Source organism: Balaenoptera musculus, chromosome 8, assembly GCF_009873245.2.
Source record: "Balaenoptera musculus isolate JJ_BM4_2016_0621 chromosome 8, mBalMus1.pri.v3, whole genome shotgun sequence".
NCBI classification, from domain to species: Eukaryota; Metazoa; Chordata; class Mammalia; order Artiodactyla; family Balaenopteridae; genus Balaenoptera; species Balaenoptera musculus.
In genome coordinates this window covers 93,565,532-93,588,034 of record NC_045792.1, presented here as the reverse complement: position 1 = coordinate 93,588,034, position 22,503 = coordinate 93,565,532, and the positions used below count along the sequence as shown (strand labels likewise).

The 22,503-nt window shown below is 43.0% G+C and overlaps 1 protein-coding gene across 5 annotated transcripts in view; it reads right to left on the bottom strand.

Moving 5' to 3' along the window:
• The window catches only part of EXT2 (exostosin glycosyltransferase 2), a 134,392-nt gene that overhangs the window by 21,640 nt on the left and 90,249 nt on the right, over positions 1–22,503 (bottom strand). For all 5 annotated transcript variants that reach the window (XM_036860832.1, XM_036860834.1, XM_036860833.1 and 2 more), the window contains one exon: positions 15,984–16,150. In XM_036860832.1, the coding sequence (XP_036716727.1) occupies positions 15,984–16,150 (167 nt within the window). The remainder of the gene's footprint in view (positions 1–15,983; positions 16,151–22,503) is intronic.

Sequence of the window (22,503 nt, the reverse complement as noted above, 5' to 3'; positions counted from 1 at the left end):
CCTAGATCCTGAAGATTTTTCTCCTTAAGTTTTTCTCCTGAAAGTTTCATAGTTTTACATTTTATATGTTTAAGTCCATGATTCACTTCCAGTTAGTTTTTCTGTAAGGTGTGAGGTTTAGGTCAAGGTTAAATTTTTGCCTCTGGATGTCCAATTTGTCTAGCACCATTCATTAACAGAGCTGTCTTTCCTCCACTGTATTGCGTTTGCACCTCTGGTCAAAAATCAGTTGCCCCCAACTATTTTTTAGGGACTGTCTTACACTTCAAAGAGTGAATACAAAAATAAAGGATATAACTTGTTACTAAGGAGCTTACCATTGAGAAAATCTAATGACATATGCATAAAAAGCTAGAGATGAAAGAAAGCAAGGATGCAGGAAAAAGTCCAAAAAAAAGAGTTAAGTCGGGGGAGGGAAAGCAGGGAATAAGGAAAAAGCTTCATGGATTTCATTTTAAGAGGATAAAGGAAAAGGAAGTTAAATTACAAAGTTAGGGCTGAGATTCCCTATTGCCCCCAACCAGGTAAATAACTAGTACAAAATTTTACTCTTTGCTCTCTGTTTAAGCAGGCCAGTAAGGAGAAAACCAGAGTTCTCCCTCTGAATACAAAATACAGAATCATTTAAACTTTGGAAAACTCCTTATAATTTCACTCATAGAAATTATATATTAAAAAATTCCATGTCCAATCACATTAAGTTCACTCAATCAATAAATATTTACTGAGCACCCACTATGTGTCAAGCACTAGGCACAGAGTGGTAAACCAGGCAAACACAATCCTGTCTGAATGGACCAAGCTAAAAAGGGAGGTTTGTCAATCCAGCCCCAGATCTACGCCACGGATGTAATTAGTGGCCTCGGTTATAAGAAGTTAGCCCCTTCCTGCCCCTTCCAGGGGCAGAGTGTCAACATGTGATCAGGACCTCTGCCCCATCCCTCAAGTCTTCAGCCCCAACTCCAGAGGCTGGATGCGAACCTAGAAATTTTGCTTTTAAAGGTTGACAAGTTTTGATCTAAAGCAGCCAACAGGTAGTAGCAAATATACTGCAATCACGATTAACCCTATGCACCAATTTTGGAGCAGCAAGAAATAAATCTGACCTAAGAGGTGAGTTGTAAATATCACACTGACTAGCTCACCTTGTTTTCTTGAGATTCGTTCTCCCAGGTGTGACATTTTTAAGGTTTGGGGACTACTCCGTTCCTTTAAAGTTTTCTTTCTTTCTATTCTTCCAAAACAGGGAATTGCTATGTCTAATGCAATAGCAACCACCAACCACTGTCTTAAACTCACGATTTTTGCAAGCAATTTTACAAGTGGCAATGAACGGTGCGGCTTCACACTTGGGCACCACACCACAGAATTCTGCTCCAAAAGCTGCAGGCTCTGCCCTCCTGAGAGAGCTGCAGGGGGAGTTCAGGGCCTGGATGCTGCCAGGATGGCTTTCATTTCCCCTGGTCCCATGCCAAGTCCTGCCCACACGCCTCCTTTAAGCACCCCTATGAAAATCAAGGCAGATAAGCAGCCCATGCAAGACAAATTCCCCCTATTCCCAAATCATAAACCAAATCCTGAAGCTCTGGATTCCTGGAGCGGCCAAAGCCTGTAATCAATCCCAAAGAGACAACAGGCAGGTTTTGGAACAGTAACCCGTAAACATATGGATCCTCTCAGGGTTGGAATATCATGGCAGTTATCTCCTTTTGAATGCGGGAGGGGAAGTATGCATTCTTTAAACCATCAAGTGTACCAACACCTCTTTAAAATAACTATCCCACATTACAAGCATTCATTCTTGAGGCACAGAACTCCGGGCCCAGGTGGGCCTGCCGGTGCTGTGGACAAGAAAGATGGCGAGGTGTGGCGGGGGGCACACAGGGCGGGGAGTGGGAAGGCCAGGAGAGCTCTTTCCTCACCAGTACCGCCTGACAAAATAAGCGCTTATGGAAAACTGCAAATCCAACTCACCTGACTTCCGTGGGATGGGAATCTGCGAGGAGGAGACACCCTTTAAAGGGGACACCTGATGTGCCAGCGGGCAGCAGGCCCCCTCCTCTTTGGGATAAGGAGCCCGAGTCCTGCATTTGATGTCGCATTAATGGCTAGGCAAACAAATTCTGAGCTTGCTGTTTTAATTTGCTCAGTGGGGAAGGAAAAAGTGTCACTCTATTGTAATTCCCAACTGGGTGCTTTTTTAAACCATCAGATGTTATTTCAATGTTCAGCAGACATATTCGATTTCCTTTCCTTAATATTTGTTTGACTTACCCTCCGATGGGGACTGGGTGCTTTAGAAAAGCTCCGAGAGGTCAAACCTCACTGCAGCTTCTCTCAGCACCTCCGTGGGCCCCGGCCTGCCACGCGGGGTCCGCTTTCAGCAGCTCGTGCTCAGAGCGGCACACATGAACTATTCTCCCTCCAGGCCCCTCGAGTCTGGGCGGTGTAAATCAGTGCAAGCTGGAGATAGGACAGACCTATCAGAGGGTTCAGGTCTCCCACAGGCTGGAAACAGGGAGCCTGAAGCGATGCGGAGAAGACCCCAGGGAGGTAATTCTCTAGGAAGAATGACTCCCCTCTGACCACAGTCTTCCTCATGCCTCCTGTGAGGGAAGCTCTGACTGTACCTCGTGGGCAGGACCCTCACAGAACGAGCCGTTCGGCCTGCTCCCTCTTCTCAAAACAGCAGTCTCTATAAACGCAACTCTTCATGTACTTAAGAAAAGTGAGAAAAATGGAAGTAAAGAGAGACAGATGTCCTTTCGAGAGTCCACACTATTGATCTGTATGATGGCCAGGCCCAGGAAGGAGACTCAGAGGGGAACTGCCACTCACTCAGATGTAATACACAAGGCTCAAAGAGAGCTTCCAGCCATCAGCTTCTTCAGATCCTAAACAAAGAAGGCACCGCAAGTCCTAGACAATTTTTAGTGTTCAAAAAGCTCAGCTTTGACAAAATGGTTCTAGCTACTGTAAAGCTTCAGCGTGGACCCAGCACAAATGCTGACCCCGAACAGCTCTGACAAGGTTTGATTTTGCGCATGCCCAAAACAGGCCTGGCTCCTTGGGACAGCCGGTGCCTGCAGCCATGTGGACCGACACCTGTGCTGGCTCCACGGTACACTGCTGCTACAGTCCATCATCCAGAGAGGAGACGGAAACACCTGAATTCCCAGTCTTTCCAGGCAGCCACTGGGTCAGGCCACGTGACGGCTCAAGGATCTGAGTCAGCTGAGAGGCCAAGGAACGGAAATCTATGGCGCTGGTTCCCACTGAAGGCGAAGGCACTTCCAATAGTTAGGTTATCTGCTGCAGGGATGCCCCTTGCATTTGGTGCCTCCCTTAGGGACGTTTCATTTTTATCAGTGTTGGCTGTGAGAACCCAGTCTCTCGGTGCTCTAGGTGAAACCAAAGAGTGTTAAGCCTGTCGTAGGGCCCATGGCAGGATGAGACAGGTGGTTCCACGTACCGTAAAGAAAACCCGCCCTGGATTCCCAACAACCCTGAGCACAATTTCAGATCTAGGACTCTGGGACTTAAATCTAGAGAGGAAAGCAGCCAATTCCCTATCAGAAGGATCATAACCAAAAAGTCTGTGAGAAACAATCTTGAGACCCGGTCCAAGCCCCGGTATCTGCGGCACTTTCACTGGCAGACGGCTCAGAGAGGCACAAACAGAAGGACAGAGACAACCTATTTTCTTTTTTAAAAGTTACCCACTAGCTTTTTTAAAAAGGTTATTATTAAGTCTAATTCTAACATAGGTGTTTCCATCTTTCTGCTCTTCTAGTGAGAACAGAGAAAGTGGGATAGTTTATTTAGAATCACAGAATACATCACCTCTCCCCCTCTCCCTGGATGAATACATTTAGCTCTAAATTTTACTAATTCTGCTTAAAATGTAACTGTTATATAGAGTCTCAGCTCTGGAATTCTCCAGTTAGCCAAGCTCCCTCATTACCAATCAAATCTGAGCTATGACTGAGCCCACCCTTCCCTTCTTGGTTCTTCAATCCAGATGAACATTAAGCCTACAGGTTTTCCACTACCATTATCTAACTGGCTTTCCCTGTCTTCAGTCTGTCATCTCTAATTCATCCTGTGATCCGACTGTCTGGACCATATACCTCTTTGCAAACCTACAACACCTCTTCACCGCCTTCGACTTTTCAGCTGACCTCTTAGCCCATCCATCAGCTGGCGCTATGTGGCTGAACCAACTTAGCTTCCAACGTCAACCCAAACACAAGTTCCGCCTTCATCACATCAACTGGCCTGTGACTCCCCCGTGCGACCACACGTACCCAGCTCGTTCTAACTTAGGTTGCCTTTCATCTTGGTGCTTCCTATAGCAGGAAAACCCACTCAGAGGTGGTTTCACGCTCTCATGAAAAAAAGTAGGGCATTCCAGGCTATTTTGCTGTCTTCTCATGATTCTTTACTTGCCATTACCTTGGGGAGTTGCGAACAAAATAAAACAAATAAATTATCATTATTTATTAGCACCCAAGAGGTTTCACCAGCCGCTACCACCTAGGCGACGCACAGGCAGTAAAAGAAAGGCATCAGCATTTTGTGCACCTAACAACATACAGTTGCTTAGTCAATTCCCATCCCCACATGAAGGACTGATTTTATAACCAGTATTATTAGCCAAGAGTGTTCCACATCTCTCAGGTGAAAAATGTTCAACACTTAAGTGCTACTAATAATTTTTTATGGTTGGAAATGAGGATCAAAGTACGAAAGGAAAAATAAATTCCCGGGTTCATACATCCAGCCAAGTCTGCGTGGCTCATTTTCTGCCACATGTTTTAAACGGCCTCTCTTAAAGGCGGGGGAAGGGAGGAGGAACAAGTTGCATTTTATTTCCCAGCTCTTTAGGTCTGAAATAAAAGCAGACAGACTTGGGGGGAAAAAAAATCAAACACTCAAGTAACACTATACACTGCTACTGTTCCCCCAGGAGCTCCTTGCAAATGAGTATCAAGAACTCAATAGATACTTTCCTGGTAAAATACATAAACAGATAAATAAATTATCCCAGGCTGAAAAGAATCTCCACATCTGGTAGCTCACTAGAGCTTGTCAAACAAGTCAGAAACACGCAGGGCCAGAGAAGATCATTCTTTCGCTCCTGATTTCGGGGCTGGCGAGGGAATGTAACATTTCCCAAAGCTCTTTGCCTTCCAACAGGGAATATGACCCATTTAAACAGGCAAATGACCCCTATGTTTTCTTCCAATTAAATAAATAATGATACCCAGGCATTAGGTCTTGAATCCACATGTCTGTATCCTCAAGTCACAGACACTGGAAGAAAAAAGGCCTTTCCTACAGGCTCTGGCCTTTCATTCCCAAGAACTTGCTAGGGCGTCCCTTAAAGGGTTATATTCAACGTACATTTAACACCTTACAGAAGTAACTTAACCTCTTCGCACCTCAGTTTTCTCAGCAATAAAGCATGAAGTGACAGGATGGTCTCCAAGGTCCCTTCCCGTTCTGATGCCGGGTTTCTTCAAAAACAGAGCTTTCTGCCTTGTCCGTGGACCCCAGTACAGTGCTAACGTTCCCTACGTGTGCTGTGGTTTCGCAGAAGCTGGCTGAGCACTGCTGTGGCTCCAGCAACTTCCTCCGGGAAAGGGATTCCGGAGGTCGTGACGGGTTTCAAGCTAACAGCCCAGGTAGACCTTCCCCCATCATTCCTCTTTCATCTCTGGGCTCTGAGGGGAGGCCACCTTTCTCTCTCATAGCTCGGGGAGGGTGCCATCTGCGAGCTGCCTTCAGACTCTGCTCCGTGCCCCTTCAGCAAGCTGTGGAGCCTGCTGCTTTAAAATGGTTTCTGTAAAGTGATGCTTCCAACCCTCTAACAAAAGCTCTGCTTTAAAATGCCCTCTCGTTGTGAGAAACATATGTCAGGCCCCAGAAGAGGCGTCAGCAGAAACACCATCAAAACAGACCCCGGGTCACCACGCTCTCCTCCGCTAAGGCGACGGCTGTGCTCTCCCTTTCACTCCTAAAAAGCTGTTGGCATTGCCTCCAAATACCCCTGGATCCTCACACAAGCAATCTCTCTGGGTTTCACAGGAAAGCAAAGGAGTTTGACACTTTTTACGCATACAAGTTGGATTCTTTTCCACATGAACCCATACCTTATACATTTGCCTGTACTTCTGATCCCTTAGATTCATTACACCTGAGGGATTTTAGGAAGTCATCTGGTCTATTCTTCAGCTCCAGGAAGGACTAGTAAAACCACCTTAGACACTGGAGGACCGCTGGCTGCCCCTTCCTGAAAAATTCCCAAATGGGGAGACGCCTCTGTCTCTCCAGATTTCTCTAAAAATGCTTTGGAGCCACAGTGAGAAAGGTCTGCTGCATGGTTTGTCTTTGATTCTCACATATTAAATACTGTGTTTAAACTATTTTTTATTTAAACTAGGATAATGAATTTAACTACTACAAAACTAATAAAGGCTATAGACACACACACACACACACACACACACACACACACACAAAGCCAAACCAGAAGAAACGAAGATGCCTATTTTAGAGAAGAATAAGCAGGGGAATATTGTGATTGTACTAAAAGTGCCAATGTACCTAACCTTACCTAATTGACCTAGTAAGATCATTAAATCTACAACTGCAGAATGTAGACTCTTTTTAGGGGCACACAGAACATTAACCAAAATAGACCTTTTACTGAACCATATAGTCCCAACACATTTCAAAATGATGAAATCATATGGAGTATATTTTCTGACCACAGTGGAATCAAATCAGAACTCAATAAGAAAAAGGTAACTTTAAAAACTGACAAAAGTAAGCAATATACTTTTATATAACTATGGGTCAAAGAAGATATTAAAAAAGAAATTAGAAAATATTTTAAACTTAAGGATAATGAAAACATGACAAATCAAAACTTGGGATGCTACCTAACGCAGTAATTAAGGAGAAATTTACAGCTTTAAATGCATATATTAGAAAAATAAATACTGAAATCACTGATCTAAGCTATCAAGTCAAAAGGTTAGAAAAATAACAGCAACTTAAACTCATGAAATTAGAGGAAGAGATTAATCAAGAAAAGAGTAGTTAATGAAATACAAAACAAATACACACTAAAGAAAAATCAACAAAATCAAAAGTTGATTCTTTGCAAAGAATATGACACTGATATACCTCTAACAAGGCTGATAAAGAAAAGGAGAGAAAACAAAAGTTATCAATATCAGGAATGAAAAAGAGCACACTAATCCAAATCTTATAAACTTTAAACAATAACAAGATAATATTATGATTTTATAGCAATGCATTTCACAATTTAAATTAAATGAACAGAGTCCTTGAAAAACACAGCTTATGGGCTTCCCTGGTGGCGCAGTAGTTGAGAATCTGCCTGCTAATGCAGGGGACACGGGTTCGAGCCCTGGTCTGGGAGGATCCCACATGCCGCGGAGCAACTGGGCCCGTGGGCCACAACTACTGAGCCTGTGCGTCTGGAGCCTGTGCTCCGCAACAAGAGAGGCCGCGATAGTGAGAGGCCCGCGCACCTCGATGAAGAGTGGCCCCCACTTGCCGCAACTAGAGAAAGCCCTCACAGAGGCGAAGACCCAACACAGCCAAAAATAAATAAATAAATTAATTAATTAATTAAAAAAAATATGGAACTCACCATCTTAAAAAAAAAAAAAACAACACACAGCTTATCAAAACTAACACAAGAAGAGATAGAAAGCCTGAATAGTACTAGGGTCATTAAAGAAACTGGGTCTGTAATAAACATACTAGAGTGCTGGCTGAGGATAAAAGGATGTGGGATGAGCAGTGTAAGAAAGTCATAAATATCAACTATGGCTCATGAGCAAGCTGCAGAAGCAAGAATGTAGCAGCTATGCAGTTTTCTCGATTCCTTACCATATACACACCAATTTATTTGTCTCTTCTTTTCCAATTTGAGATAAGAATTATAGCTATGATATATTCTGTATACACAATGTATATAGTTTATATAACTTATTCTTCAGATGTCTGTAGTTTCCTCAGCCTCCTGAGTCTATAAGTTTAATGACCTTTGGCAAATTTTGGAAGCTTTCAGCTCTTTCTTTAAATATTTTTTTCTGCCCCACATTCTTTCTCTTCTCCTTCTGGGACTCTGATGACACGAATGTTATATCTTTTGTGATTGTCCCACAGGTCCCTGAGGCTCTGTTCTTTTTTTTTTTTTTCCAATCTATTTTCTCCATGCTGTTTAGATTGGATAATTCCTATTGATTTATCCTCAAGTTCACCAATTCTTTCCTGTTATCTCCATTCACCTATTGAACCCACCCAGTGAGTTTTAAATTTTGGTTACTGCAATTTTCAGTACTGAAATTTCCATCTGGTTCTTCTTTATATCTTCTGTTTCTTTGCTGAGACTTTCTATTTTTGCATTTGTTTCAACGGTGCTCATAATTACTTATTAGAGGATTTTTTTATGATAGCAGTTTTAATATCCTGGTCGATAATTCCGACATCTGTGTCATTTTGGTGTTGGCAACTGTTGATTACCTTTTCTCATTAAAGTTGCAATTTTCCTGGTTCTTGGTATGAGGAGTAATTTTGGATTGTTCCCTGAACATGCTGAGTGTTACTGTGAGATGCTGCTGCCTTTCACATTTTCTAGTTTAGCAGGGAGTTTAGGTTCAGAGTGCATGTCCGGATCCACTTTCGTGGGCTGTGGATTGAATATCAATTTAATTTTCAAAGGCTGTATCGTGCTATTCTGGTCTGCCTAATTTGTGTGCTACCCAGAGGCTAATTTGAAACCTGGGCAGTATTCTACACTATAGTTTCTTTCTCAAAGCTTTTGCTGTGTTGATTCTAGTCAGTTTCATGCATGGGCTGATTTGAAGGGAGAGGGGTGACAGTGTGCCCAGGAGGAATCCCTCCTTCCCATAACCTTCCCTCCACTCTCGAGTTGGGAAGGGATGAGGTGCTGTCTCTTTGCTGTCTGTTGCTTGGTGCAGGCTGGGGATGGTGGACAGGACACCGCCCCCCAGCCCCCGGTCTCTGCAGCTGCGTCTTCCCTAGCATTCACTTCATGGAGGACATGGAAGGTCAACTGGGTTCCACCCCCCAGTCTCCAGAGTGGAGAGGGGACAGGGGAGGAGTGCCGTCTCTGCTCCTGTCTCCTGGTAGTGCAGGGTGGGAATGGCCAGCAGGGCTCTGAACGACAATCCCCACAGTCACAGCATCTAGTTGGCAGGGGTACATATGGCTTCTTTCATGGTGTTTGCCTGGTGTACAGTAGGTATAGTCAAAAGGGTTCCATCAGCAGGGCTGCCCTCTTCCCAGTCCTTACAAGAGAAAGTGGGTTTTTCTTTTTTTTGTTTTTTCGTTTGTATGCTCGTTATCTGTGCCTATGAGTGTCATGGCCTTCTGCAGCACTGAGGCTGGGGTATACAGGAGGGAGGGAAGGAGGGAGGCAGGAAGGAAAAAAAAAATCCAAGGGAACTCACTGCTGGAGTATCCCTTAAGTCCTGAGGACCCTAGCCAGTCTGTCTTCTTTTTCTAGGAATAGGGTGGAACATGCTTGCTCAATCTTGTCCAGAATTGGAAGCCTATAATTTATTCACTAAGTTACAGAATATTAAGTAGAATTGTGACAAAATTAAAGAAAGAATAAATAATTAACCAGAGACTGATATTATGACTATTGGGACTCTGTGTCTCACCTTCTAGGGGAGGGAATGCAAGGCCTCTACATGTATAAAGGACAGCTGCTGCATCCTTCTTAGTGAAAAGAATGCAGTTGTTACTGTTGCTGCATGGAAGTTCAAATATGTGTAGAAGGGTCTGTATGGATGCTTTGGAGTAGCCAAAGGGGTAGACTGCACTGGTTATAAAGCTGCTGACTTGTAGCCCCAAAAGCCCTGCTTCTAAATTCTGCCTTGTGATGCTAGGGCTGAGACTCTGCAAACATCTCACCTTTGCTAGGTGGTCTACCAACAGGGTGCACTAGAGAGAGACTGGAAAACTAGAGAAAAGGAGAAGGGAATTACTTCCTGTTTTGCCTGCTTTTCCCGACAGTGTGGCATTTCACCCCAGCAGCAGAATGTGGTTCTAGCCTCTTCCGGCAGAGCCAGCCTTACCCTGACCCCTCAGAAATTCTAGCAATAGCCAGCCAGTGGCCCCTCCTCAGAGGTTTAAGGCCCAGCCCCGGGGGTGACGGGGTGGGGTGGGGGGTCTCTTCCAAGCTTCTAGGTTCTAATAAACCCAGCCTCTTCCCTCTCTTCCTTTGTTCCTCCCATCCTAGGGGTAGTGGACGCTCCCTGGAGTTATTCTCTCGTTATACTTTCAGTAGCCTCTTTTTGCCCTCTCAGCTCTCTAATACCTCTATTAGAAAATTTCATATACTAAATCCATTCTGTTGAAACAATTAGTATAGATTCTGTTTTCCTGAATGATATGGATTCTTATTTGTTAATATTAATATGAAACAAAATGTTCAGGTGTTTTTACCTTCATCAAAGAGAGGTTTCAAACAAATGGGTTTGAACGGCACAGAGGCAGAAATAGGACAGTTACATAATGAAATCTTCCCAGGTGGCATAGTATGGGGAAAATAGCACCAAAATGAGTTATATGCCCTTATTAAGTGCCACTTACTAACTGGGTGATATTGGATAAGTCATTTATGGGCTTCATATAGTTTATGGATGGGCCTTATCTATAATTAAAAGTGAGCAAGCTAGATTATCTCTAAGTTTATCTCCAACCTGAAACTATCACTTTATTTTCAAGAAATCACCAGTAAAACCATCTGGGCCTGGATTTTCCCTTGTAGGAAGATTTTGATAACAACTTCAATTTCTTTAATAGAGGGTACATATTCTGTTTAATTTTACGTTAAGTTGTAATTTTCAAAGAATTTTTACATTTCATATAAATTTTCATAATATTCTTTTAATGCCTGTAGGATCTATAGTGACAACACTTCCTTAATTCCTTTTCATTCCTGATAGTGATAATTTGTGGGGTTTTTTGTTGTTGTTTGTTTTGTTTTTTAATTTTTTTAACATCTTTATTGGAGTATAATTGCTTTACAGTGGTGTGTTGGTTTCTGCTGTATAACAAAGTGTATCAGCTATACATATACATATATCCCCATATCTCCTCCCTCTTGCGTCTCCCTCCCACCCTCTCTATCCCACCCCTCTAGGTGGTCACAAAGCACCCAGCTGATCTCCCTGTGCTATGCGGCTGCTTCCCACTAGCTATCTATTTTACATTTGGTAGTATATGTAAGTCCATACACATACGTTTTTATTTCTTTTGGAAGCTGGGTCATATGAAAAGTATAACATTTTTTTAACTTTATGAGAACCTGCTAAACATTTTTCCAACCTGGTTGTACCATTTAGCATTTTTACCAATACTTATGAGAGTTCTAAGTTGCTCCACAGTCTAACCAACGTGTGGCACTATCAGTATTTTAAATTTTATTTCATCATTCTAGTGGGTATATAGTGGTAACTCATTGTGCTTTTACTTTAGAATTGCCCTAATGACTATGAGGTGGAGAGTTTTTTCGTATGTTAGTTTACATCTCTATATCTTCTTTTACGAAATAACTGTTCAAATCTTCTGCCCATTTTTAACTGACTTGTTTTCTTATTATAGAGGTATGAGAGTTCTTTATATATTTTGAAAATACTTTTCCCAGTCTATGACTTGCCTTTTTATTTTCTTAGAAGTGTCTTTTTAAGTGTTAATTTTGATGAAGTCCAATTTGGTTTCTTTTATAAACCATGCTATTTGTCTCTTACTTAAAAAAATAAAAAACATTGCTTAGCTCAGGTACACTAGAACTTTTTCCACTGTTTTCTTTAAGAAGCTTTATAATTTTAGTTCCTGCATTTAGGGCTAGGATCCATTCTGAACTGACATATGGATATCAAATTACTCCAGCACCATTTAGTGAAAAGCCTGTCCCACCGCTATTGAACTGACTTGGGTCTTTTGCTGAAAACTGATTGATGACACGTGTGGTCTATTTCTGGACTCTATTCTATTTCATTGATCTACACGTCTAAGTTTACACCAGTACCACAGAGTCCTGATTACTGTAGCTTTATAGAAGTCTTAAAATAAGGTAGGCCTGCAATTTTGCCCTTCTTTCTTAAAATTGCTTTGGCTTTTTCAGGCCCATTGTGTTTCCATTTCAATTTTAGAACTAGCTTGTCAATTTTAACTTTTTAAAAAGCCTTCTGGGATTTTGACTGGGCTTGCTTTGAATCTATAAATCAGTTTGGGGAGAACTTACACCTTAATAATAGTGAGTCTTTGGATTCAGACGTATGATACATCTTTCTGTTTGTGAAGTTGTTCGATTTCTCTCAGCAATGTTTTGTGGTTTGCACTGAACCTATGTGGCCCCCCTTTTAATACATTTTTCAAGCTGACCCTCCCTACCCCTTCTCCAGGCAGCCACCGATCTTTTGATCACTAAAGATTAGTTTGTATTTTCTATAAATGAAATCATAAAATACGTTCTCTTTTTCGTCTTGCTTCTCTCACTCGGCATAATTATTTTTAAATACATCCATGTTGTTGTATGTATCAATAGCTCACCAATTTATTACTGAGTAGTATTCTATTGTATGGATATACAACAATTAGTTTATTCGTTCAACTTTTGATAGACTTTGGGTTTTGTTTTGTTTTTTTTCCCTCCAGTTTTTGGCTTTTACAAATAAAAGCTGCAAGTACAAATACTAATACCTGTATTAGCGTACAAGTACTTGTATATACATATGCTCTTATTTCTCTAGGGTGAACCTCTGTGAGAAGAATGGCGGGGTCACATGGTAGATATATGTTTAACATTTTAAACTCCAAGCTGCTTTCTAAAACGACCGTATCCAGATTATGGATCACAGTGAAGTGGAAAGGCATGCAGGCCAGAATAATCTGTCTCCTATCTTTCATATGCATGCTGGTAATGAAGATTTATTCATTCATCAAATATTACTGAGTAACTGATGAATGGATTGAACTGGGTTAGGCAAAGAGGATACAGCAATGAACAAGACAGCCATGGTTCTGTCCCTATGGGGCTTACATTCCAGAAGAAAAGCAGACACTAAACAACACACTTCACAATTATTTGCTTACAAAGAGGTAGAGTGCTCTAGTCTGGAGACTTTCTGAAAGCTTCTTTTGATCTGAGTGCTGAAGGATGAATAGCAGTCAACAAGATAGATATAATCCTAACACACTGTGATAACTGTGACAAAGAAGTAGTTCTGGGCTCCGACATAACTCTCCTAGGACATAAATTTTTGTTAACTGATTTGTTTATTCACTTAATCCGTCAAGCTTGCTTGAAAATAATCCTAGCCTTTGGCATAAAAAAACAGGATTTAGGAGCACCATCTTCTTCTGTCTTCCGATTCAACACAAAACTGGGTACCCTCTCCAGAAGAGAATTGTCCCTTCTGAATGATGGAAACAACCACCAACTTTCCTCATGAATCAGCGGAATCATGAGAATGACAGCAGCAGTCGTGGTAGCAGCAGCTAATGTGGTATCTCATAAAGAGCATAAGAGCATATTGCCCACCACCCAGAACGGGCACTTCCTGAGCGCTGCCCATGTGGTGGTGCTACACAATCTCATCTAATGTACGTGACAACCCAATGAAGCAGATACTGTTAGTGCCATTTTATATAAGAATAAACTACAACCCAGAGAGATTACATAAGTTGTCCATGGTGACAGAGTAGAAACTTGGGCCCAGTACTGTCCTAACTTTGTTCATTATATTAATTACTATACAAGAAATAACTTTACAAAGTTACCCTAAAGCACTAGTGGTAGGGATGCCTGAAAAATATATTAGTTTTCCTTAGCGGCAAGGTAATTTAGTGATGGACAAGTGATACGCTGATGGTTCTGAGGACTACTTTTGAGGACCAGTAGTCTCTGACATGGTAAAAATCCTCAGGGAAGACAGTATAGTGTCACACAAACTTGAATTTAAACCCCAACTCTTCCACTTATTTAGCTGCGTGACTGTAGGCAAGTTATCTTAACCTTGCTTAGACTCAGTAAAGAAGGAGAAAAACAATAACTGCCTTGCAGGTTTGGGAAAAGATCATTAATGTATGTAAACACCCAGTAAATTGACAGGAACATAGTAAGTTGTATATAGATAGTAGTTAGGAAAGTTGTTCCTTTCATAGCATCTGGAGAAGATCCCAATTACTGGAGATGAGGGGTTTCCCTGCCCCCTACTCCTCTGATACACATTACTTCTTTAGAGGTAATGTGGAGTAAACACAGGGCATCAGAGGAAAGGGGTGAAGATTCAAGCTCAGTCCCTCCCGGTTTTGCACTTCCTCTCATCAACACATTTTTTGCTGCTTGAAACGAACTCAAGGTTGAAAGAGATCCCAGGTTTCAATATTCATGAGATCCCAAGATTTCAACTCAAGGTTGAAAGGAATTCATCTAGTCTATCTTCCTTTTATTAGACTTCATTTAGACCAACTGAAATATCAAAGAGGTAGCACTCTGTCCATCTTGGCTACATCATCTGGAATGTTCCCTTTTTCAACTTTCCTTCTACCACAAAAATAAACACATGGGTATAGTTTGAAGCCATTACATGCAATGGAGAGAGAAAACACCGGCAGAAAAACTGGTTTTGCCATGAGTTGCCTACTTATTACTTAGAGGAGTAAGTAGGTAATTTGCTTTTTTAAAAAATGGGAATGACAGTGTATGAAAAATCATCCAACACCCTAGACGTGATGATACGAAAGAAAGAGACCAATATGAATAGAAATAAATCCAGAAAGATGAGTGTATGTTTTACTAGCTAGTCTCATGCCTTTCACTGGCCGGTAATGACATCGACCAAGGTATCACACACCAGCCTATTTCACAATTTCTTTTATACGCAATGGATATATAAATATATTTTATATATATAGTAAAAACCTGGGAAAACTTGAGCTTTTAATTTTTGGTGGTGGCAGTGGTAGGGGGATTCCTATTTCTTCCCCTTAAAATCCACTTCCGATTTAAGGCTTAGAAAGTAAATTTCTATAATAAATGTATGTACCACACATTGCTTCATTAGATAAAATTTCATGATTTCTTAGAACCTCAAACTTAACAAATCCTAAAAATGGTTACCTCTCTCCCAAAGACAGGACGACTACAGGCGATAAACTTGCCCGCTCTCCCCTGTGCCAGCTGTAGCTAATTGATTCGTACACTCTGTTTTGCTTGGGTCTGATACCACCATTACACCCCCCCAGCCGCAGGCCTCAGCCTGTCGCCATCACGCATCTCGCGTACATCCTCCCTGACAGGACTCATCAATTCCTACTGCTTTTCACCAGGCCTCAGCTCTGGCACTTTCCCCTGGGGAGACCTTTACTGGTCTCCATACTTAACCCCTGAACCCAGTCTAATCCATCAGCCACATCGAATGAATGGTGATAGAGAACGTTTCTCCCCAAAGACAGGCAGCCAGCCTCTCCACTTAAAACTCAGAAAGAAAGCCATCAACAGGGTCTGCTTTCTGTTTGTCAGTGTCGCCAGCTTCTTCGCTTATTGATGTTTTTATTGTTGCTGTGCCCAGCTGCTTGAGTCGGGGAAGTGGTATTCAAGGAGACATCAATTAAAGTGCTTGTTAAACGCCACAGACGCTCTTTTGAAAATGTCCCCTGGGACTCTCCCTGGGAGTTCCCAAAACTGGTGGATGGCACAGTTGTCATTTTGGAATAGGGTTTCCCCAAAGTTCTAAAGAACAGCTTCATAACCTACACTCCTACGCACAGCTTTTGGACGCTACTAGAATTTAGAAATTATGACTTTACAGAATGAAATATAACACTCTTTATTAGGAAAGACAAGCAATAATGGGCAACAAATACCAAAATTGTAAATGCACTGTTTGAAACCTCCTTACCTCATAACCGAACTGCAGCTCATCAGAGGTCAGCATAATGATATCGTCGTCAATAGCCAGAACGGCCTCCGTCTCGATTTCATCGTAAGGGAAGAAACGGTTACTCAACTTGTTTTCAGCAGTTCTTACAACTTTTAATGGAACCCGGATTTTGGGCCACAGAGAATCTGGAAAAAGAAAAACCAAGGTATTTATTACTCTCCTAACTTCTGTGAGGAGATAAACTGGTGAAAGCATCGCATCACAAAGATGGAAGAATCAACTCACACCCAGGACTCTCATGAAATCCACACGCACAGCTGTGCAAGGAGAAACTCTTATAGGTGCGTTTTTATAATATCTTACATTGTAAATATTTCTATCCTCTCTACATCCTTACAACACTCTGATTCTCAATGTTGTCTTAACCAGGATCCACAAAGCGGCTTCAACTCACAATTGAGAGACAGAGGAGCAAAATGACTTGATGAAGGTCACGGTGATGAGAGGACGAATGGGCTCTGGACCGCCTCATTCTCAGGCCCGTGGTTTGAACACCAGGACTCTACCACCTCTGCACAATCCTTCCAGGTAGGTACACCCTAGCTCAAAACCTGCCTGCAGCTCTGCTGGGAAATACACGTGCTGAAGACAAAAGCGCCTGCCCCGGCCACGCCATCACCAACAGCTCCCAAGGCTGCCAAATCCACCCTCACAGAACTGTGGCCCTGAATGAGTTCAGCTTTCCTAACTTAGCACCTTACCGCCTCGACAGCCCTGCTCTCCTGACTCACTGGGTTTGGTTTCTCATCATGACCAATTTACAGGGTAAATATCGAATATCTAGGTCCAATTACATGGGATTTTCTGGCATACTGAAGAAACACAAACTCATGACTTGCCTTACATTTTTCCCATTCTACTTTGAAATGACTGAAGCAATTTAACCTCAGGTTCCTTATTTTAAAGTGTTGTGTTTAGCATAGCATGAAATTAATACTTCTTCAGTACAGGACCCACGTCCACAGACCTCAGTGTTCTTTACAGAGGGCAGTTTGTTCTTCACGCAACATTTATCAAATGAGAACAGAAAAGGTATCATACTGCTTCCAAAAACCCAACACGTAATTGTGGGAAGGTCTAGTTTTTGTTGAGTCTTGAAGCCCCAAAATGCCTGTGGCCGCTCCAAAGTCACCATACTGAAGGAGAAGTGTGACAGAGGGAAAATCAGGAGGGAAAAAACCTGTCTTAACTGACTGCAGGTAAAATCTCTTACGCATAATTTACAATACATCCATGTAACACGCTGGGGTGCTCCAAGGGTCTTAGAAGAGGCACCCCCAAGGGCAGCTTCCCAGCAGGTTCGGTAGACACCCCAACATACTTCCCAGTGAGGCCGACAGCTCCTCTGCAGGCAGCTTTCCAGCAAGTTCTGCAGATACCTTCAACAGCATCTCAGTGAACTGAAGCCCTCGACAGTACCCCGGCTGGCCTGATAACACCCCCTGGACGACTTCCCGTTGAATTCCATGGGTACCCAAGGGGGCTGCTGGTTTCTTGTTTGCCAGTCTTGGCCTGTGGCACCTGAGAACCTTCACCATGCACTGGGCTGCAGCCACACTGTCTCCAACCAGGTCTGAATCTCAGACCTAGCTGGGGAAGAGGCCCTCCCAAGTTTATTTCCTGTAATCCTTAGAGAGCTCTTTTTTACCGTTTAGTCACCAATCTCCTATTCCTAGTTAGTAATTCTTTATATTAAACTTTTCCTGTTCCAGTTACTGTGTGGTTTCTGTCTCCCACCTGGACCTTGACTAACACACTAGGGATATCAGAAGGATTATCAGATGAAAGGGGAATTGTTTTCTATGGCCTCTGAAGTTAGAACCATGACCAATGGCTGGGTGGAAGTTACAGGGAAATTGATTTAAACTCTAAATAGGTAAGAATTTTCTGATGCAATGAAATGCCTTCAGCAACACAATGTGCACTTTTATTTGAAATGTACTAACTTTAGAGACCAAACAAGATGCCTCTGAGGTCCTAGGACTGTATGGACAGTAACATTTCACAGAAAGCACAGTCTCTGGAAAGAGCTTCGAATCTCAGGTGTATCCCTTACCAGCTCTGTGATCTTGAACAAGTCAGTCACTTTCTACCTGTTTCTCTGACTATGAAGATGGAACAGAAGCACCGTCTTCACACACGAGAAGGTGTGAGGACGCACAGTAACGCGTTTAGCAGCACGGTGCCCGGCACCCGGCAGACATCCACTAAGTGCCAGCTGTGCTTTCCCTTGGAAGTCTGAGTCTGTTTACAGACCAAAGGATTATTTTGAACCTTAGGTAGTGGTGGCAAAGTGGTACACGTCAGATCTGGTATATTACTCTGACAATCCAGGGGCGTGTCCTCAGCATGTATCTTCAATGTCTACTTTGAGATGAACAGAATCCCTGCCATTAATCCTCTGGAACTGAGAAAACCTAACACACTAGCAGAACAAAAGAACGTGGAACTTTTGTTTTGTTTTGTTTTATTTTAATTTATTTATTTTATTTATTTTTGGCTGTGTAGGGTCTTTGTTTCTGTGCGAGAGCTTTCTCTAGTTGCAGCAAGTGGGGGTCACTCTTCATCGCGGTGCGCGGGCCTTTCACTACCGCGGCCTCTCTTGTTGCGGAGCACAGGCTCCAGACGCGCAGGCTCAGTAATTGTGGCTCACGGGCCTAGGTGCTCTGCGGCATGTGGGATCTTCCCAGACCAGGGCTCGAACCCGTGTCCCCTGCATTGGCAGGCAGATTCTCAACCACTGCGCCACCAGGGAAGCCCAAGAACATGGAACTTTTGCCATGTTAATTTCACAAGGCAACAAACAGCCCCTCTTTCTGCAATACGTATAGAAAACAGGCTAGCTGCTTGGGTTAAGTGTAGACGTTTCTCCACCCTGGATGACATCGGGACTTGCACTTGGGGAGTGTGCACAGCATGTTCGACAGCTTTCCACATTCTTCGCCTGCATATATCCTAAAATTACTTGAGACAATGTCCGTGAAGAACTAACCTGCCTCTAGAAAGACTTTGATGGGGAAGTTTTAGAGGGTGATGAAGCCCAAAGAGGATGATACGGGGTGCAGATGGGAATGCAGAATGAATCATGGCTTTTTTGGAAATGCGATTACCTCTTCCTGTTCTGAGTTGGGCCTGGATAGCCAAAGGCAGCTTTGGCAAAAGGAGTCTCCATCTCAATGGTCCAGCTGTCTATGAACCATCGTTACTACAAGACAGGACTTCAAGTAGAATTCCCAGTTTCTTGTTTTCACATTTTCAAATAAAATAGGCCTCTAAGAAAGGGAACTACCTTTCTCTCGGGCTTTAGCATCCCTTCTGTGGAATACAGGGATAAGCGGGCAGCAATCAAAGAATAAGCATTATAATTACTCCCTGCCCTAAAGCAGATAATTTTGATATGGGATTTTGATTCCGTTTAAAAAAATAGGAGGACTTCCCTGGTGGTGCAGTGGCTAAGAATCTGCCTGCCAATGCAGGGGACATGGGTTCGAGCCCTGGTCCAGGAAGATCCCACATGCCGCAGAGCAACTAAGCCCATGTGCCACAACTACTGAGCCTGCGCTCTAGAGTCCGCAAGCCACAACTACTGAGCCCCCGTGCCACAACTACTGAACCCTGCGCGCCTAGAGCCCATGCTCCGCAACAAGAGAAGCCACTGCAATGAGAAGCCCGCGCACCGCAACAAAGAGTAGCCCCCGCCCGTCGCAACTAGAGAAAGCCTGCGCACAGCAACGAAGACCCAATGCAGCCAATAAATAAATTAATTAATTAAAAAATAGGACAGGAGCATGAGGTAGGAAAGAAAAATATAGGTGAGAAAGAATAGAGGTTTGTTTTGTTTTTTTTTCTTTCTTTCCGTTAGTATTTTCAAAAGAATAGATTTACTCTTCTGCCTCTCCTTGAGCCCCTGATAAGGACCTGGTTCATCTGCATAATCCCAAATTAGAGAACTGACAAAGCATGATGATTTTCTGAGCGCTAATTGGCAATCTGAATAGATACAGTGGGGCCTAGTGCACAGCGCATGAGCTTTGGATCCAGAGAGACCTGTCTTCATGTCTGGCTCTGCCATTCTGCAGCTCTGTGATTGAGGCAAATTACTCAACTAATCCAAGTTTCACTTTTGTAAAATGGGAAGAATAACAGCTTCCTTGCAGGTCTGTCATAAGGAGTAGAGATAATACGTGTAAAGCACTTAGCACAGTTCCTATTCCTTGGATATAAAAGGTACTCAATACGTGGTTATAATAACGCTGCATCATTCTCATCTTCACAAATGGATTCTTGTAAAGTCTATGAACTTCACCTCCCCTCTGACAACTTGGAAGAGGTGTAGACAGAAGAATATGGGGTGACTCCTTAGGGTGCAGAAGGAAACAGTGTCACAGCTAGAAACCTTCAGGCTCTTGCTCCACTGCTTATCCCAGATGGGCTCTTTTTCTTTACGTCTTAAAATTCTAAATGGAACCACATGAATTATAGCTTGTGTCTCATCCTGTGAATCTGTAGCTGGCAAACAGAAATGTCACCTTCCATTCACACAAAGTAGTCTGAAAAATAAGATTTCTCAAAAACATTGCCAAATTTATGAAAAACAAACCGCTGAGCCAGCTGACCTGATAACTTTAGTTTTGAGCTTTAGTCCAGCTTGAAGGAGAAAAAGAACTCCTCGTGTTAAGGATTTTTAAAAAATGAGTACCGATTAACAGTTTTCTCCAAGTTGAATGACAAGAGCCACGTGAGCAAGAATTCTCCAACTCTGCAAAGGCACTACACAAGGTTCAGGTTGCCTGACGATGACCCAAAGCCCATCCTGGCAATCACTGTCACAAACACAACCACAGATCCACAAAATAAACGATCAGATTATCTCCATACAAATCTTGAGCCCCCTCCAGGAGTGCTGGAGCTGCCTGGTGTACAGCTGGTCCCCATGACCCTCACTCCCCAGGTCCCAGAATTCAGCTTGAAGGAAGAGAGCTGCTGCTTCTACTTCTCGCTTGCCTCTTCCGAGGTGACCATCCTGAAATGCTCAGCCAATCCCATCCTGCCTATTAAGAACTATGAAAGTCCCAATCTGAAGCTGGGGTCAGGATAGGGGGGTTCCTTGAGATCAACTCAAATTTAAAACTGAAATCAATTAAAACAGAAGGCTGAGTTAAACCTATCTGAAATGTACAATGTAACAGCTTTCTTCAGACTGGGGCAAGGGGCCAAGCCTAACAACCTTTATATCCATCAAGCCTGGAAACTAAAGAGCCGGGGAGAAGGAAGGCAGTGGCTTGCCTTTTCTTCTGACAGAGCTCAAAACCAACGTGACAAAAGCTCGCTGGAAATTTCTATTGCCTAGTCTAAGTATTTACTTAAACTTCAAATCCAGCAATTTAGACTTAAATGTAACCAAAAAGAAAAAAGTATTTGGTTGGGTTGGAGAGTGAAAAAAAAAAAGGCGGGGGGGGGGGGCAATTTCTGCCTACACTAACCCTCCCAGCAGCAGGCATGTTAGCCACAATATTTATTCTAGTAAATGTAGAGAGAGCGGAAAACATCACTTTTGCCTCTAATATTTCAAAGCCTTGGACTTGCTTTTTAAAAAATATATATGTTACTAATGCTGTACATGAAAAATCAGATGCCTCTGCTGGCACGAGGGCCAGAGCTGACAGCCGCATTCACCAACAGAACCAACACCCCACAGAAGATTAAACATGGTTCATGTTCTCCCCAGACAACCACGTCACCAGAGCCGGAGCCCTGACCTAAAAGCCACTGTTAGAAAAAAGCTGGTCCAGTCCCTAACCGTGTCAAAATTAGGGCCTCATCAGTTGAGGGCTCTCTTTCCTCTCTAGAGACAAAATATTTCAAAAATAAACTAAACTCTTGGTCACAGAATTAACCACTACACTTTAGTAGGGTGTACCAAAAATTAAAACCTAACACCCAGCTCCAAAACCTAGGTTTGTGCTCTTGCTTTTAGTTATGCCAACGTAGGGGCTTAGACCAAGAAGGAAGAAAAAGATTTCTCCTTTCTCGTAATTTGTAATGATACTTGCCCCAAAGAAGTGACTCAGATTTACAATAAATGATTCACCTTAAGCCCAAAGTGGCTAACGAAGGTTTCTAAGGAGAAGCCTCTTTTGCATTTAGCCCCAGAACTGCCTATCTGGGCAGGAGGGCGGGGTGGGGGTGGAGGCCCTCTGAAAGCTGGTGGCCTCCGTGTGCAGGAGCGTGACTGCAGCAGGACACGGAGTTGTTCTGCGTCCCACGAGGGACACGCAGCCTTCCTTCTGAAAACACGACCTCTCCTTTATAAATGAAGAGACGAATCAGCAACGCAGGACCTCCGATCCCCCTCACTCTGGTGGACCAGGGTCTCCCACAACCATCCCTGCGTTGCTCCTTTTGTCCCGTCCTCCTCCCTTCCTCCCTCTTAGATGGCACCTGGTGCCAACACCTTCCTTTTTCTTCTACCCCTTTC